The sequence below is a fragment of the Lathamus discolor genome, chromosome 5, assembly GCF_037157495.1.
Source record: "Lathamus discolor isolate bLatDis1 chromosome 5, bLatDis1.hap1, whole genome shotgun sequence".
Classification (NCBI taxonomy): domain Eukaryota; kingdom Metazoa; phylum Chordata; class Aves; order Psittaciformes; family Psittacidae; genus Lathamus; species Lathamus discolor.
The window spans coordinates 117,154,555-117,173,505 of record NC_088888.1 but is presented as its reverse complement, the minus strand read 5'-3'; the positions used below and the strand labels follow the sequence as shown (position 1 = coordinate 117,173,505).

Below are 18,951 nucleotides of genomic sequence, written 5' to 3'. Positions count from 1 at the left end.
AGCATTTCTCCCCCCCCCCCAAAAAGGCATCATATTAAAAAAAACTATAAATGTTAATGCTTGAAGATAGACATAGTTTTCTTTCCCAGGTAGGAACAACCAATGTTATGGCATAAAAATGTACTATTAACCAGTACTTGACCAAAGGGCACAAAGCTCAGAAAGATCAAACAATAAACAAAGTTCAGTAAAATATTTACACAACATGTGGTAGAATGCTGCAGCAGAATTAGTATTATTGATGAAAGCGAGGCTATGTCACTAAATCCAACAGGACAAAGCCAGTTGAAGCAGCTACTAGTTAAACTATTGATCATGAGAATTAGACACACAGAGAGAGAAAAGATCCTGTCCTTTTAATAGACTCTGTGAAGCCAGATCTCTGCATCCTTTGACATCAGTTGAGCTCTGCCACACAAAGCTAATGACATGATTAGAATCAAAATACAGGATAACAAAATAAAGGGTAACTCTAAATCTACTTCAAACTAAAAAATAAAACAGATCATCTAAATACCTTAACACTGGGCACAAATGAGATACATCAAAAAGGCAAAAGCTAAAAGTCAAACCAATTTCTACACAAGCAGTAAAGGGGAGAAGAAACATAAAAGAAAGTTGGGAAGAAAATACAGCAGAGAATTATATAAAGAAGTACACATTTTAGAAAGATTAATATAAAAGCTGCTAAAGGTTAGGGAAAGAAATTGGAACATGAACAAAAGATGACAAAAGTAAGATGCCAGTAAAAGAAAAAAGATCTCTAGCAGAATGACAACACATGCAGTCAAATATAGCAGCCACATCAAAAGAAGTTTTGTACCAATTAAAGCCTCAAAGGAAGAGAAAAATCGAAAGTTGGATAGGTTACCCTAACATCTTAGAAAGCATCCAGAGAAATTACAGACCCCAGGATTGATCTTTAACAGAACAATACAAAAAGGACTAAACTAAGGAAAAGAGCAAACAGTTTTTCTTCCCTCCTCTTCTTTTTGGGCTTGTGTATGGAAGAACATTAACAGAAATAAAAAAAAAAATCCACAGAAAGATTCAATAAGAATGAGATGAAAGGAAAATCCTAGAGCTAACCAAGTGCCGACGTTGCAAGACACCTCAAGATAGAGAAGTAATGTAAAATGGTGCTGTTTCGTGAAGTGCAATTCTTTTGACAGCTGGGGACACTTGAGGAAATAACCCAAAGCCTATGGGCTTCAAATCAACCATATCACTTTGTTTTTCAATGCAGCATCATTCCACATATTTATTAGATTTATTAAGTATGATAATGTCCTCCCTCTGATTAAAAAGAGGGACATGGGAGAGACTGTCATAGTAGGTTAGTAAGGTTAGAATGTCGTGTTGTATCATAGTGAGGAGGTCAAGGATGAAAATAAACATCACCACTGGAAACAATGCTTGTCACTTCAGACCACCAAGAAGCTGCCATGCTATGAGATAAAGAATACTTCATATAGAGTCAGCACAATTTCAAAACCCCAATGCCCTAATCTTTGTATAATGAAAACAGGAGGATTTGGGCTTTAGGTGTGAGTTGTCAGGAATTCATATTTCAGAAGAACCCAGACAGCTGCTCTGCAAAAGGGCTTCTTCCAAACGTGACAAAGAAAGAGAGCACACTATCAATACTACCACCAGTCCAAGATATGTCCAATCTGACAACAGCATCCATGAAGGGTTTTACAAGATGTTCACAGCTGATAATGGCATTCAGCCATACAGGCTCTGCACCAAATCCGGAAGTGATAACATGTATAGATGGCATAGCTCAACATAGTTTGAAACACTGATGGAAAACCACAACTTCAGATGGACTACACAGACACAAACATCAAAGCGGATAAAGCTACAAGCAGAAATAAGGAAGAACATAGGGATGTTCATGTCAGCTGCATACATGGCACTTTACCATCTGAAATAACTGAATTTTAAGCTGCCAAATCAAAAACTTGCCTTCACACGGTATTCTCTTCCTTAGTATTTTCTAGCTGTATAGTAGTGGATAGTATTTTCTATTCTCTATGAATTCTTTTCAAGGTAGCATTTAGATGTTGCTGGTCTAATTTAAAACAAGGCTCAAAATAACTGGCAAGGGTGAACAAGTTTGAGGAATATCTTCCCTGCAAAACAGTATGCACCCTACTTTGTCAGGCCTGATGAAAGCACTGCATTCAGTAAAAACCAGGTAACTTTCCAGCAATATCTGTTTATCTAGCAGAAGACACCAATGTGCCCTACGTACCTGGCTTCCTGTATTATAGAAGGCTTATTCAAAATCCTTTCAATTATTTTGGATTTAAACATTAACAGATTTCCCATCAGCCTGTGAGAACAATTCAAAACCATATGACCTCTGATATTTATAGTCTGAAAAAGCATAACTACATATAATAGAGTGTGAAATCCCAGTCAGCTACTAGCAAGCGCACTCGCATCTGGCAGGCATATATGAATAGGTAATAGGCAGCTGTTTATATGAATTTTCAAAATCAACTGCCTAAAAGATTTGATGCAAAAGGTGCTACAGACCTAAAAGCAAAAGGTTTTGAATTCTCCAAGCCTGCTGTATGGCAGGAACTGAAAGGCAGCAACTATCTCAGGACTGCAAGCCCGGGGGGAGGCAAGAAGGAAGCAGGTTTTCAACATAAATACAAACATGAGGTTCTAAGTACCTGAAGGAAGAACGTCCTGAAAGCTACTGAACTTCTACCACGGCATGGAAAAAGTTGCAGCTGTGACTGCAGTGACATTCATGAGAACAGTCTCATTTCTCAAAGGGTGCAGAGACATTCTAGTTCCACAAATGAACAATGTGTACGGCCTCTGTGTGCAAGGGGGGTACACCAATAACGAAACAAAAAAGCCAGTGAACTTCTAGGGAGTCCATTACAAGAAACGCCACTGCTGTCTGTAATTTAAAACCTGCTTTCCAGCAACTCAGCCTGACAAACCTCCAGGTTTTTCCACTCTAATGCTGGCAGAGATTTCAGGAATTGTTAAACAAGAAGTGAATAAAAATATGGATCGCTTCAGTAAAACATTGTAAAATAAAACAGTACAACCATGAAATCTCTTGCAGATTTTCAGTTTTTCAGGGCCAAGAAAGGTTTATCACAGAATCACACACAGAATCACAGAATCCCAAGGGTTGGAAGGGACCTCAAAAGATCATCTAGTCCAACCCCCCTGCAAGAGCAGGGTAACCTACAGTACATCACACAGGAACTTGTCCAGGCGGGCCTTGAATATCTCCAGTGTAGGAGACTCCACAACCCCCCTGGGCAACCTGTTCCAGTGCTCTGTCACTCTTACAGTAAAGAAGTTCTTCCTGATGTTAACGTGGAACTTCCTATGTTCCAGTTTACACCCATTGCCCCTTGTCCTATCACTGGATATCACTGAAAAAAGCCTAGCTCCATCATCCTGACACCTACCCTTTACATATTTGTAAACATTGATGAGGTCACCCCTCAGTCTCCTCTTCTCCAAGCTAAAGAGACCCAGCTCCCTCAGCCTCTCCTCATAAGGGAGATGTTCCACTCCCCTAATCATCTTTGTGGCTCTGCGCTGGACTCCTTCAAGCAATTCCCTGTCCTTCTTGAACAGAGGGGCCCAGAACTGGACGCAATATTCCAGATGCGGCCTCACCAAGGCTGAGTAGAGGGGGAGGAGAACCTCTCTTGACCTACTAACCACTCCCTTTCTAATGCACCCTAAGATGCCATTTGCCTTCTTGGCCACAAGAGCACATTGCTGGCTCATGGTCATCCTCCTATCCACCAGGACCCCCAGGTCCCTTTCCCCTTCACTACTTTCCAGTAACCCAAAAGTGAAATATAAGCTATGTTCATGTACTCACGTATCAGCATACAGAAGTGCAAAATACAGAAGCTGTATGAATTAAATTAACAAAAGCTCAGTACTAGAAGTGTAGAATTACGACTTCCGTGTTTAAGCCCTTTATATTCAGCTATTAACAAATGCAGCCTTCCCTTGTTTATATGAACTGTTCAGTTAACACCTCCTGCAATTATGTAATTTCTGTGCAAGAATCAGTGCATTTCCAACATAGAGCTTTAAAAACTTCCCATATGCTACATCATGTTCACTTGCAGAACTGACCAAAATTCAAATTCTCCATGTGACAATGAAGGCCCCGATCCAGACCTGAGTGAAGAGATGTACGTGTAGATGCTTCAAAATAACAAAATAACACAGAAATTATATAACGCAAATTATATTATATTGGACCCAAAACATCTCTGAGGAATATGCAAACGCTAATTCCCAGTTCAGTATCTAGACAGACATTAAACAGTCCATTCTGTCAAGCCATCTGCTCAGCAGTTACCATCCCTGCTCTGTCTCCATGTTGTTTGTGCTTTATTCTTACTTTTAAGCACGAAGCCATTCAACTCATTTGGAAGTCAGATAAAAGACACAACGGTGAACTTAAAAAAAATTAAAGTAATCAAAAAGTGATACACATGAAAAAAATAACTACACACATAAAGTTTCAGGCCATTGACAAGGAGAATTAAAAGATTACTTCAAAGAGCTTGGTGGAATTGCACTCCAAACATGTTTTTGCTCAGCATATACAGCAAGCAATGAAAGCTTAAACTTCATTTTCACAATTTTTATTTAACAGAATAGTTAAAAACATTTGGAAAAAAAAAATCCATCAGGAAAAGAAATTGTGGGAATTAGTCCTCCGTCTGTGTGTGTGTATATGCACATATATGTGCTTGTATGCATGCATGGAATCATAAAGGGGCCCATTAAAGTACTACCTCAGACTATGACCTGTATCACAAGCCAAATGACAATGTAAAATCTTAAGAGTACAACTGGACAGCAGGAAAGCAAAGATACGTGCAGAGAACACAAAAGTTTTACTCTGCTCTTGTGAGACCTAACCTGGAGTATTGTGTGCAGTTCTGGTGTCCTCAACATATAAAGGACATGGAATTCCTGGAACATGTCCAGAGGAGGGCCACGAGGATGATCAGGGGACTGGAGCACCTCCCGTATGAAGACAGGCTGAGGAAGTTGGGGCTGTTCAGCCTGGAGAAGAGAAGGCTGCGTGGAGACTTCAGAGCAGCCTTCCAGTACCTGAAGGGGGCCTATAGGGATGCTGGGGAGGGACTCTTCGTCAGGGACTGTAGTGACAGGACAAGGGGTAACGGGTTCAAACTTCAACAGGGGAAGTTTAAATTGGATATAAGGAGGAAATTCTTTCCTGTCAGGGTGGTGAGGCACTGGAATCGGTTGCCCAAGGAAGTTGTGAATGCTCCGTCTCTAGCGGTGTTCAAGGCCAGGATGGATAGAGCCTTGTGTGGGATGGTTTAGTGTGAGGTGTCCCTGCCCATGGCAGGGGGGTTGGAACTGGATGATCGTAAGGTCCTTTCCAACCCTAACTATTCTATGATTCTATAAGTCTCAGTCTACATCATGCAGAAAACACAGTATGGAAATCTCCAAGTTGCCCTCTTGGATCTGTACTAAATCTACAAAACATGAGAGAGCACTGGTGGATATAACTGCTGTACAAGTAGTCTGGAGTCATCCAAAGGACACAACACAGGCCAGCTTACATGCATCAGTTGCAAAAAACCCTGTGCTTGGGACTCCAGAGCATGCTTTGGTCAGACGCATCTGTTTGGTTTGATGAAGACCTACTAGAGGAGATTCCATTGAAATCCCATTGAAAGTTGTTCAAGTTCACAAGCCATTTCTGACCAAAATACAAATCTGAAGGTTAATGCAAAAATCTGTATCCACTCTGTACCACATTCACTTAGATACCAAGTGTAAGTTAAAAGGTGATTATTCACAGGGCTTGTTGATACAATACAAATACCAAGGACATGAAGGATCCCCTTGCCCTTGCCCCAGGTAATCTTCATTTGCAACTCAATGAAAACATTCAGTTATTTAAAGATTAACTGTGAGGTCACTATGGTGAAGAAAAGAAAGAGTTGTGCTAACTCTGATTAATATTATTTTAAAACTTCTTCAAAAATACCACTGTGCCTGAGTATTTACCCTAAAAAGCCCTCAAAAACTAATTCCTTGGAATAATCTAAAACAACACCCAGAAAATTTCGTGTTATTAAATAAAAAGCCAAAGAGGGTGAGTTAGAACATGAACTTTTTTTAAGTAAGACCACTAAGGCTAGTTCAAATGCCAAGTTGAAAATTTATTTATTTGCCTTACTTTCAGAATATCTTGAGTTTCATTCCACTTGTTTGTCCACTCTTTGGTCAGTTCTTGTACCTAGAAAAGAAAACAAACATCAGAAATAATCACATCTCTTCCAAAGTCCTTGAGAACACATTCTCAGAGAGGACTAAACGTTCATGCAGTTCTTCATGGAGTTTAATACTTAAACATTTAGATTACACATATTGCTCCTACAATAAGCAGCCATTCCTACAACAGCCCACAAAATTCTTATCTATAGTATAAAATGAAACAAAGGACAAGGAGAGCCACTTCAAATAACAGCAGGCATTTTCAAAGAAATTTAACAATTCTATGAAGTGCTTCATCAGTCTTAAGAAGTCTACTGCCATGGATTGATCCCTTAGCTGTAACAAGCTCCTTTCCTATGGTTCCTGAATATGCAGGCAGGCATGTTCAGGCTAAAATGCCCTCCAGAGGATGGCATGCAGAGGAAGAAGCCCACAGGCAGCCTTCAGGAGAGAATCAGAGCAAAGCTTGCTGCAACTCAGAAATCACACACCTGGGGGAAATGAGCACAGAACTGAGAAGCTGCTTGCCAAGGCCCTACGGACTGGGAGAGGGAGAGCACTGGGTGTAGTATCACAGATTCATTTAGGTTGCAAAAGATATCTAACCCCAGGACTGCCAAGTCCACCTATAAACCATGTCTGGAAGCACCACATCTATGCATCTTTTAAATGCCACCAGGGATGGTGACACAGCCACTTCCCTCAAAAGCCTGTTCCAACGCTTGACAACCCTTTTGGTGAAGAAATTTTTCCTAATATCCAATCTGAAACTCCCTGGCATAACTTAAGGCCATTTCCTCTTGACCCTGAGAGAAGGGACGGACCCCTACCTCGCTCCATCCTCCTTTCAGGTCACTTTAGGGACCTATAAGGTAGGGATAAGGTCTCCCTCCTTTTCTCCAGACTAAAAGGCTCCAGTTCCCACAGCCACTCCTCACAGGACTTGTGCTCCAGACTCTTCACCAGCTTTGTTGCCCTTCTCTGGACCACACTCCAGCATTTCAGTGTCTGTAAGGGGCCCAGAACTGAACTTTGCCTTGTTGAACCTCACACCATCGGCCACAGCCCATCAACCCAGCCTGTCCAGATGCCTCTGCAGAGCCTCCCTATCATTCAGCTGACCAACACTCCCCACGAACATGGTGTCATCCACAAATCTACTGAGGGTGCACTCGATCCTCTCATCCAGGGCATTGACAAAGATGTCAAGAACTGGTCCCAGTACTGATCCTTGGGGAACACCACTTGTGACCAGCCACCAACAGGATTTAACTCCATTCACCACAACTCTTTGGGCTCTGCCATCCAGCCAGTTCTCAACCAAGTGAAGAATACACCTATCCAGGCCGTTTCTCCAAGAGAATGCTGTGTGAGACAGTGTCAGATGCTTTACTGAAGTCTAAATACACAATGTCCACAGCCTTTCCCTCATCAGCCACGTGGGTCACCTTGTCATAGAATGAGTTCAGGCTGGTCAAGAAGGACCTGCCTTTTATAAACCCACGCTGACTGGACTTGATCACCTGGTTGTCCTGCATGTGCCACATGATGGCACTCAGGATGATCTGCTCCATAACCTTCCCCAGCTCCAAGGTCAGACTGACAGAATGATTAGGATTTGCCCTGCCCTTCCAACTCACCCAGTTGCCCATCTCATAAGTTAACTTTATAGCCTCCATACTGGCAAAGGTTCTTCTCATTTCAAAACCCTTCAGAAATATTGAAAGCCATGCATAGAGGGTGCTTCAGGCAGATCCACCTCAAAGCTCTGGCAGACTTGGAAACATAATCACATTAAATCAAAATATACAGGTATATATACACTCACACACTCTTTCATTGTCTAAATCACCAGATTTCTGTGCAGGAATTAAATATATAAACTTCTAAAAGCATACACAAACTTCTATTATTTGAATTCACTTTCTCCGGAAAAAATGGGAAAATAACCCAAACAACCCCAACAGCCACATCCCTTTATTACTTTACATACAAAACCACTGTAGAACAAGCAATTCAAGGTGTTCAATGCAGTTCCGCCAAACACCTCCACATTTGCCACTTGCAGTCTACCTTCCTAGTTGTCTTTTGCAGATCAGCTGCAAATCAATCAATGAGAACTAAAGAAACCTCTCTCATCTCTCCCTGTATCTCAAGACTTCAACAAAGGAAGCACACCTCCCAAGGCATCATTATCTTTCCTAGTGCTGCTAATGCGAATGGTAAAACAAAAAACATTAATGAAGAGATTAAAGAAAAACGTGAAGAAGGTCTACCCTAAGTGTATTCACCATCCCAGAACAACTTTTATTCCTCAGAAACAATTTAGAAGTTGCTCTTATATAAGGATAAATCAACACATTAAAGAAAGCCACCATATATTTGTTAGATAATTTAAATATAGTGATAAAAGTCTTTAGATCTGCATCAACAAATTAATTACTGCACTCATTTGATTATAAAAAAAGCTATAACAACTGCAGGATTTACTAAGAATTTTCAGTAATTATGTCTATTGTAATTATCATGACTAGTAATCACACAACCTCCTAATGAAGCTGACAAGAGATAATAAAATATGCTCAATATACTCCCCTCGCAGAGGGGCCAACACTTGTGTGCAGGGCAAGCAGTGATTACTGTCAGAGCACAAGTAACACACTCTAATTAGCATATAAGCAGCAAAGTATATTACTCAGCTACTCTTAGATAAAAGCCTTTCATTTGTGCATGAAAAAAAAAGGAACATGTACCAACAATATGATGATTCATCTCTGATTCAGCTAAAAAGTTTTAAAAACCTAGTATGACTATGAAAAAATCAACTTACAACTGAAAGTTCATACTGAGCTTATGCATGCCCAACCTTTGTTATGCAATACAACAAAGGAAGGATTCCTGCGTGTACTAGAGTTGTAAAATGCATTCCTAGCAGAAACTTGGCTTATGAAGATGCCCAGAGTCCACTTTGCAGCTATAGTTCAGACTAATACACATATTTTGTCCATTTTTGCCATGAAGTTAATTTTTTTTATGTATCATTTCACTGAAAAGCATTTTAACATGCCTTACAAATTGGTATTACCAGTGGGAATCCTGAAGAGCATAGACAAGTATTATGCCAATTACTTAGGTCAAAACAGGATTCTCAAAGAAATGCATTCATTCCCTAACTGTAAAGGCGTAAGCAGCACCAGTGTAAACGTTCCAATTTAAACCAGCCAAGAAGTCCCTGTTTTTTAAAGATGTCATATCTACATTTGATTGGCAGCTTGTTGACAGTATTCAGAACTAAGCATTTGCTGCCATGTAGCTGAATGATTCCAAATACTTTGCTTTCTTCTTCCAAAGTCTGGGTAATACTATGTTTTTAAAACAGTTTGCAGTAGCTTTAAAAATAAGCAAGTATATAGAAAGAATTAACACAGAATGATAGAATAAAGAATGAAAGAGTAGAAATCAGACAGAGTACCATTACATCTATAGTCTTTTGGACCCTACATCAAAACTGTCTGTGAATTCTTCTCAGACTACACTGAGCTGGGTGATTAGAACTTGGGATGAGGTACACTACACTAGATCTTAGACCCAGAAAAGACAGCTAATTAGGCACTGAACATATTTGTACAGATCATATTTAAAGACTGAAATTTTCTGAAAACCTACCCCCACAACACAAGTTATTGATTACTTGAAAACATAAAAGAGTTGACCATTTTCCCTGTAAATCTTCTGCTCCATTTTCTGCACAAGGAATGCACTGTTACTGTGATTACTGGGTAATGATTACCCTGATTCAGTGGCTTTTTCCTCACTATTTACAAACATATATTTTAGTAAGGCAAGCTGGTCTGAGAACAAATATTTTCATTAAATAGAACTGGCATGAAAAGTATCAAAGATATAGTTTGTTCTCACTTAGAATCATAGAATGGTTTGGGTTGGAAAGGACCCTAAGATCATCTAGTTCCAACCCCCCTGCTACGGGCAGGGACACCTTCCACTAGACGAGGCTGCTCCAAGCCCCATCCAACCTGGCCTGGAACCCTGCAAGGGGTGTTAATAACGCTATCATATGTTAATTGTATAACAAAATTACAAGTTCACACAGTTTGTTGTTTTGTTTTGTTGATTTTGTGGGGGTTTTTTAAAAGTACCAAACAATGCTATTTGATGGAAGAAAATTAATGTATAAAAAAAAATATACTGAAAATTATCAGGTCTTGCACTGAGACTCCCCCCTTTTTTCTTTTTTTTTTTTTTTGTTTCTTTGGTTTTTATTTAAAAACTACGTATGAAATTATTACTCACCCTTGCTTCATTCTGCTGAAGCTTTTCTTCCATACTTAAAGCTGTTGGAGAATCCAAGAGTGCAATCTAAAATTGTAAAAATTAAACATCATCAAGTTAAAAAACAAGAAAGTAAAAAGTAACAATTTCCGGCAGAATCAAATGAAAGAAATGCAACTGTTCAAATACTTCGATTATTTAGGATTAAGTATTTTAAACTCCAGTATACGTCATTTTACCTTGAAATACTGTAAATGCAGTAATCAGAATCTTATTAAAGCAGATATTACAAATATAAATGATAAGTCGAAGAGCACTGTTTTCATTCCCCATGTACACACATGGTCATACAGTTGCAATGACTGAAACATGGCATAAGTTTATAATGAGTAATTCCTCATACATCTATCTTTATATTTCTGCTAAACATGAAAGTTTATTATGCATCAATAGTTTACCATTTTGCCATGATACATATGTATCTTATCTTTAATAAATGTATATGAAGGTGACTGGCCTTAAAAGAGGAAAACTGAAATACAACACGTACACATAGCCAACACTCATTATTATGTGACCTACACTGAACCCAGCACTGTATTTTGGTAACCAGTATCTTCAGTGATCTACAGAAGCATTTGTAATACCGTATTCTGGGAATATAAAGGAAAACTACAAAAGAAATTATACAGAGATTTATATTCTACTGTGCATACATAAAACCACCTGCTGTTTTATCAACCATCACAAATTCAATTAACTTAAGCAAGTTCTCTATTGCCTCCCACATAGCCATGTATCACACTGTACAACTGAACCAGATTTATTTTGTGATATCCACTCTTTTACAGCTTGGAACTAGGTCAAAGCATTAGATCTTCAAAGGGGTCCAAGTTACATCTACTTTGCTAACTCTAAATCAAATCACACTTTGACAATAAATTGCATTTTTCCCCTCCTAAAGAATATGAGAGAAACACCAGTATAATAGAGTAATTCAACCACATAAAGCTTTCTAATTGTTTGTAAGAAAGCAGAGCTCTCCAATCACCTGCAATACCTATTGCTGCTTCCAACTGTGGTCCCATCTTGTTTTTCAGCAAATGTTTTATAGCACAGAATTTAGCTGAAGTACTACCCTCTATTTAAAAAATTCTATGCTGAACTGACATTTCACATTGTGCAGCCCATCTAAAATAAAAACAGATAGTTCTAGAAATAAATCTGAAGTATCATTTCAGATTCGTATTTGCTTAAGTATGAAATACAGCAGTCCTGAGTGGCATTATACAGAAGTGATGACTGGCCTGAGCCAATTGCATGTTCCTTATTATTTGGTTGGCTTCACCATCCTGGAAAAAGAGATACAAAGCCTAACAGAGCTTGTGCAGCAGATGGTTATAGCTGCTAATACCAAGAGAAGAATAGAAGTGAATTATAGTGCGATATTTTCTTACACCACCTCTGAAAATACGTTTACATAGTTAGCATGTTACACGCTTTATAACGGACAGTGCAGCCAAACATAAACAAAATGCATTGTTCAAACATGTGCATACTCCTACATTTTACATTTGCCCATCTCAAATATTTTATACCTTTTTACTTCTTTTAAGATACTGCGCTCGCAGCCCAGAAAGCTAACCGTATCCTGGGCTGCATCAAAAGGAGCGTGACCAGCAGGTCGAAGGAGGTGATCCTGCCCCTCTACTCTGCTCTTGTGAGACCTCACCTGGAGTATTGTGTGCAGTTCTGGTGTCCTCAACATAAAAGGGACATGGAACTGCTGGAACAAGTCCAGAGGAGGGCCACGAGGATGATCAGGGGACTGGAGCACCTCCCGTATGAAGACAGGCTGAGGAAGTTGGGGCTGTTCAGCCTGGAGAAGAGAAGGCTGCGTGGGGACCTCATAGCAGCCTTCCAGTACCTGAAGGGGGCCTATAGGGATGCTGGGGAGGGACTCTTTGTCAGGGACTGTAATGACAGGACAAGGGGTAATGGGTTAAAACTTAAACAGGGGAAGTTTAAATTGGATATAAGGAGGAAATTCTTTCCTGTTAGGGTGGTGAGGCACTGGAATGGGTTGCCCAGGGAGGTTGTGAGCGCTCCATCCCTGGCAGTGTTCAAGGCCAGGTTGGATGAAGCCTTGTGTGGGATGGTTTAGTGAGAGGTGTCCCTGTCCATGGCAGGGGGTTGGAACTAGATGATCTTGAGGTCCTTTCCAACCCTAACTATTCTATGATTCTATGATTCTAGTTGAAGTACTTCTTCATCCACCAGCTAGACCTAGGAAATATGTTACTGCTCAGCTGCCTTATGCTGTGGTGACTACCTGTTCCACAGCACACTGCAATCAAGCTCTGATTATATTAAGAGAAAGCTCGGAGCTTTGGGATGACAATTTTTCCCCTTATGCAAAAAGAGGTAGTCTACTGGCCATATGGAAACTGATTCAATCAAGAAAATAATATTCATTCATAGCCTCATAGAGCTTGTTTACTCAAATCAATATAATGAAAGATAATTATCTCATTACATTCTAGAAATAGATGTTATAACTCAAGGAAAATTACACATAAATTTCAAGTAAAGCTAACCTGATTCCCTTGAGCAAGCAGGGCTTTTAATCGGGCTATTTCAGCTCTCAGCTCACGGATCAGTTTGACGTTAGGATCCTCATTAATAGTAGGCTTGTTGATGATGTTTTTGGCTCTATTTGCATAGCGAAGTGTACTTAAAGTTTCTCCATAATTGACATCAGCAGGTGAAATAGCTAAGGAGATGAAATCAGAAACAGTTCATCCAGCACCGTATGTTTCATTTAGTAAAAGTTAGTTTATATTTTAAAAGTCAGATAAACTTAATGCAGATGAAGAGACAGAAATACATGATCAACCAGTATGGCTACAATTTGCACCAGTGCTTCACCTAGTTCCATTGCTTTCATGCTATTGTAACTCTGCTTAAATGAACACTCTATTAGAAGAGTGTATTAAACAGCTCCAGCAATCAAGTATGGTAAAGTAATCTTGCTGCCAATCTACTTAACATTTACATTTCTCTGCTAAGCATCAATGTCCTATATGACACTTTACAGGCTTTCTTGCTGGTTTTATTTTACAAGTACAGTGGATAAAAATTGAGTATGTAATCATGAAATGGTAAAACCACAGCAGGCTCAATCCAAGTTTTGAAGGGAAATTACACAGCATTCAAACAAAGAGCAGACACAAGAACCAAAACAAGAGAAGAGCTTCTGCAATTTACAAACCTCGCTGTTCCACTGAGCTGCAGGCATCTGGCAGCACACAGAGCTTACCTGATGCCTCAAGAAAAAACAGTATTCTTTTCTCAGGCAACTTAACCAGGAAAAACAATAGAGTTTAAAAAGATAAGTGCTGCATCCACAGAGATAAGCAAAAAACACAGAAGAGAACACCACGCAGAAATTATGCGGGACCAGAAATCTTAATAATCAAACTGAACAAGAGATCCAGAGAATCGGATTATGAAAACACCTGAAAAAATAATCAGGTAACCAAAATATTCTGCCCTTCCTCATTCTCTCAACAGTAATAAATACTCTTTTTGTGGTAGAGACTCACTGAATAAGGGGAGATGCACTTGGCAATAGACTATAATTCCCTTAGGCTCACACTATTACTGCCCTACTTCATCTACTATCTCCACTCCACTACTCAATTATTCTCTTTCTGGAAAGAAGTTACAATACATTATAGACATATAAAAAGACATTCAATTCTGTTTTGTTATAAAAGCCTTTCCTACAGTTTGAGATGATCTTCCTGCTTTTGTTGAGTTTAGTTAAAGAAAAGGGAGGCCAAACGTGTCCAGACAGCTTGTCAGGCTCTGTTAGGCAATTCAGCCACATTACCAGTAGAGTTACTCTTGGAGAAAAGATCAACCATCAGGGCTCTACCTAGGAGAAGCATCCTTAATAGATGAGGAAGTAGCTGAAAAAGCGGCTGGGTTTTGTAATCATTAGTATAGGCACCGAAAGCTCATGGTGTTTCTAAAACCTCTCTTCCCAATCCCTCTGTCAAAAAAGGCAAGTTACTTAACCATTAACTGAAAAAAAAAGCATCAAGAAGAAAGACACCAGTGCAGTGTTACTTAAACAGCCAGAAAAATGAAGGAGAGTTTGGTCCAAGATCCTCTTTTGGTACTACTATGATCAGCCTGAGGAAAAAAGTGGCATGGTTTCCAAAAACACCCCCAAAATCATGTAACAAGGGAACTGCTATCCAGAGCATTTGACTGTAAGAAAACAACTGAAGAACCAGAATTTGATCCAATGTATTTTACTCCCTTAATTCTGCTCTCCCACCTTTTCAAGAGAGGACTGTTTCAGCTGAACTGCATTTCATTTGACGGGAAAGAGTGAGAAATTTCAGAGCTGCTCTTCTCTTCACTCCTTACATCTCCAACATCCAAAATCCTTAAACATCCCCAGCTTCACTTTTGGGGGGAACAGAATTCCCATTCCAATTCATTGAAAAATCTGAACTACATATGCCATAAGTAGGTTTTTAAACGAAGTAATCCTTTCAGAGCTTCCTCCAGGTAAGAAGGAAACTGCAAGTTTGCCTGACCATAAAATCATAAAAAGAAAAGATGACTGATCATAAATGAATTTAGGCAAAAAGTTAAAATGCTGTGTGCATTCAAAAAGTAGGCTAAATAAAAATGACAGTCCTATATAATGAATGTCAAAAGAAACAGGTTGTTTCTGCTACTAATGCAACAAAAACAAACACAGTTTTGGAAAAACAAACTGATTCACACATTGTTATTGACTAGATATACCAGGCTGGAATGCTTTTTCTACTGGAGGTCAATGTCTTCAGCCTGGTGAGGAGAAGTATAAGGGAACAGATGTACCTGACTTTATCTAGGTCCAGGTTTGAACATCTACAATGAGTAACAGCTGTCTGAAAAGCAAATGAACCTCAACAGTAAGCAGGAGCTATTGAAATTTAACTGGTCGAATTAGCTAATCATTACACTGTGCATGAGTCAAAGGAGCACAGCAGTGAGGCAGAGGTCAGAGCAAATGCAAGAAATTAGGCACACACATTTGAATGATCCTTACTTACGCAACCAAATGTCTGGCACTGTACATACACAAGCTGGGTGCCTTGCTACATTTGTGACCAAATAACCAGTGATATATGCACCCAAACAGACAACCTGCAGATGAAAAATGAAGCTCTCAAATTCAGAAGGCATACCTGCTGTTGTTCATGACATCACTAAACATCTAGTCTGTCTCCATATATGTAATGAGACCCTATATATAGTTCTACTGGTGGAAGAGGTATGCTGCAGAGTGCAAAAGCAGAGTGTTACTAGAAAACTTAGAAAGAAAAAAACCCATTAATATGTGTAACCAATGTTCTGCCTTAACAAAGCATCTGGAATCTAAATATTTCCAGCCACTCCTATTCAGCATGAACTGCTCAAGATGCAAAGAAAAGTAATTTAAAAACACTTACTGGCAATCATTATTGTTTTAGAGTTTCCTCCTAGGCTATCTTTTAACAACCAAGTCAACACAGAGTCCCTGTAAGGCACAAATACTTGCTTCTTCTTTGAAAGAGGATTTGTTGCATCCTGAGATAAATCAGCTGTGATAGGGAGGGAGGAAAAAGAAGCAGCAATTAGGTATATTCATTCATTTTCAAAACCAGGATGTATTAGGCCATTATTTGTAGAAGTAAAAACAAACAGAAGTATAAATAAATAAACAGAAAGGTATTTAGTGACTAAAACAAACCCAAAACAGACAAGCCTGAAAAACTGAGACTTACCTAAGGCAGAAATTACATTTCCCAGAGTAACTAGGGATTTGTTAATATTCCCTCCTTCCTTTAATCTAACCCCTGTGGCACCAGTGGCATCTGCTCTCTCGCTTCCAGCAAGATCTACCAAATGAATCTTGCTAACAGTTTCACAAGGCATTTCAGAATCAAATTTAGCCTAAAGAAAAAAAAAAATACAAAGAAAATCATGTTAAGCGATGAAATTCTGCAATTCTGCTGAAGCCAACCTAGTGGCCTTTTTCATGTCATGACTGAATTTAACTTTTTTTACAATACCAGAACTTCAGAAAACAGGTGTATTAGTAGTGCCACACAGAAAGGCATTTATCATGAATTGCTGCATGACCCCCAAACAAGTAGTTATGTCTATAAATTGTCATATTTGCAACTTTCTAGCCTCTTATGGACATACACCAACTGTGAATTGGTACTTACATGGTGCACAGTGAACATGTGCTGCATTCATTTCATTAAGCTTTCAACATTGTATTTATATTTAGCTTTCAACAAGCCGTAACATACACAGATGCATTTACACTCACTTTCTTCCCTGTGTCCGAGTTCTAGTAAGTAGCAATTGCAACTTTATTCTACAATTTTAACTAAGGCTTCTGCCTAATATCTATCTTAATTCATATAAATCAACTCATATTACCCTATTCCAAACTTTCATCTACTTTTACAATACAGCAGTGGAACAAAACCTTTTGCTGCCTGCCACTCATCCTCTTCAGAAAGCCCTGCAATGAGCAACTCATCATTAGCAAACAGCACAGCATTTTGTGTTTCTATAATTCTGGTAGGGGGGAGACATGAAAAGTTCCATCAGAAGAGTGAACCACCTCAACATGACCTTCCTTTCATCTAGCAGGTTATCCATGGACTGTCCAAAAGCCCTCCCTCAAAACAACAATGAAGAGCAGGAATCATTAGAAAATGAGTTTACTCAATACAGATCACCGTTCTCTGAGAAAATGTGGTAAATCTCTCCATTATTCCATCAGCATAAAACAAGGAATATAAATAGGTTTCCAACAATAACAGATGAAGACTCAGCAAGAAAACACTCAGAAAACATTTCTATGCTTTACAATTTGGGCCATGGAGACAAATTTTTCCATAAAGCTTGGAGAACACCAGAGCATAAAAGATAGCCCATGCTCAGCTCTGGCTGGTCTCACGCAACAGGCTCCTCACCCACTCCTGTCACAACAGTATCATGAAGCATGCCAGCGTTGGTCACTGTTATACAGCCTAAAGTCCCAATAGTTATCTCCTCAAAATCTATTAAATATTTTAAGTAATCACATTACACTATAAATTTTAAATATTATAATCACTGATAAACGTATTTATAACTCTCAAAACAGTATTTTTTACACTTTCAATTTTCTCGATTACAACATAGTCATTATCTACCCATACTTGCTTACTTGACCTTATTTTTTGTCATATGAATTATTGAATTTAAACACATAAGACAGAGGCTTTAGTTTTGTTACCTGAGTGAAGTTGATTGTGAAAATGGCATGCGACCTGCTACTGACATCATTCATTCCAGTTGCAGCCGTCGTTCTATTTATATTTCCTGCATCCATAAGCTCCTCTACATCACCATAGTTTTGCACTAAATGTTTAGACAAATCTAAAGGAAAGCAGAGCGTTACAGCACGCTCGTATGTGCGCTTGACTGTCTTTAGAAAAAAAAGATCCCAATCACCCTCACTACTGCAAAGTATTGCTGCAATTAGGGTTTATTGTCATACTTCATTATCACTTACAGAAAGGAATAAGGCCTCATGTGAACAATGGACCACTTACACGTTTACAGTAAATTAATAAAAAACCATGCAATCTTACTAAAGTATTTAGTGCAATAACATAAGCATAATCCCTCAAGAGACAAACCTTCCCTGGTAGAGGACAGATTAAGACAATTAGATCTTAATAGGCTCTTTCCATGCAAACATTAAAGATTTATAAATTATAGTCAACAAATTCTTGAAACCAATTGCATCTCTTAACATTATTTAAAAATGTGTTAGAAATTTACAAGTAAAAACTGTACATGTATTATAACCTTAGAATTGGCAAAGTGAGTGTGGGTACAAAATAAAGGCTATTCTCCTTTAGTGCTTTTATATCAAAGCACTGTATTCATCATCATTTATATTTTAAAATATAAAAATACCCTCTGCAATTAGACACCACATTTTAGAACATATAAAGGTAATAAAATACCCAGAGCTAAACACTAAAAGTGTTTTTACCCTCAACATAGGGCCCTTCTTTTGGATGTTCTCGTATTCGTAGATTATTAGTTTTTGATGACTTCCGTCTCAGAAGATCTCTCACACGTTCATTATAAATTTCCAGATAACTGAAAGAAAAAGCATTAGAAAATTGCTGACTGATTCAAGAGTCTCTCAAAAAAGGAAATCCATGTTAATGCTGTGTTTGAAAGCAAGATGCCTGGAGAAGCAAAGAAATGTCCCTGCCCATGGCAGGGGGGTTGGAACTGGATGATCTTAAGGTCCTTTCC

At 38.9% G+C, this 18,951-nt stretch overlaps 1 protein-coding gene across 7 annotated transcripts in view; it reads right to left on the bottom strand.

Moving 5' to 3' along the window:
* Nucleotides 1-18,951, bottom strand: part of KIF16B (kinesin family member 16B) — a 147,507-nt gene that overhangs the window by 98,123 nt on the left and 30,433 nt on the right. For all 7 annotated transcript variants that reach the window (XM_065682303.1, XM_065682304.1, XM_065682305.1 and 4 more), the window contains 7 exons: nucleotides 18,680-18,789; nucleotides 17,912-18,054; nucleotides 16,398-16,566; nucleotides 16,083-16,214; nucleotides 13,164-13,339; nucleotides 10,588-10,653; nucleotides 6,239-6,298 (listed from right to left, as the gene is read on the bottom strand). In XM_065682303.1, the coding sequence (XP_065538375.1) occupies nucleotides 6,239-6,298; nucleotides 10,588-10,653; nucleotides 13,164-13,339; nucleotides 16,083-16,214; nucleotides 16,398-16,566; nucleotides 17,912-18,054; nucleotides 18,680-18,789 (856 nt within the window). The remainder of the gene's footprint in view (nucleotides 1-6,238; nucleotides 6,299-10,587; nucleotides 10,654-13,163; nucleotides 13,340-16,082; nucleotides 16,215-16,397; nucleotides 16,567-17,911; nucleotides 18,055-18,679; nucleotides 18,790-18,951) is intronic.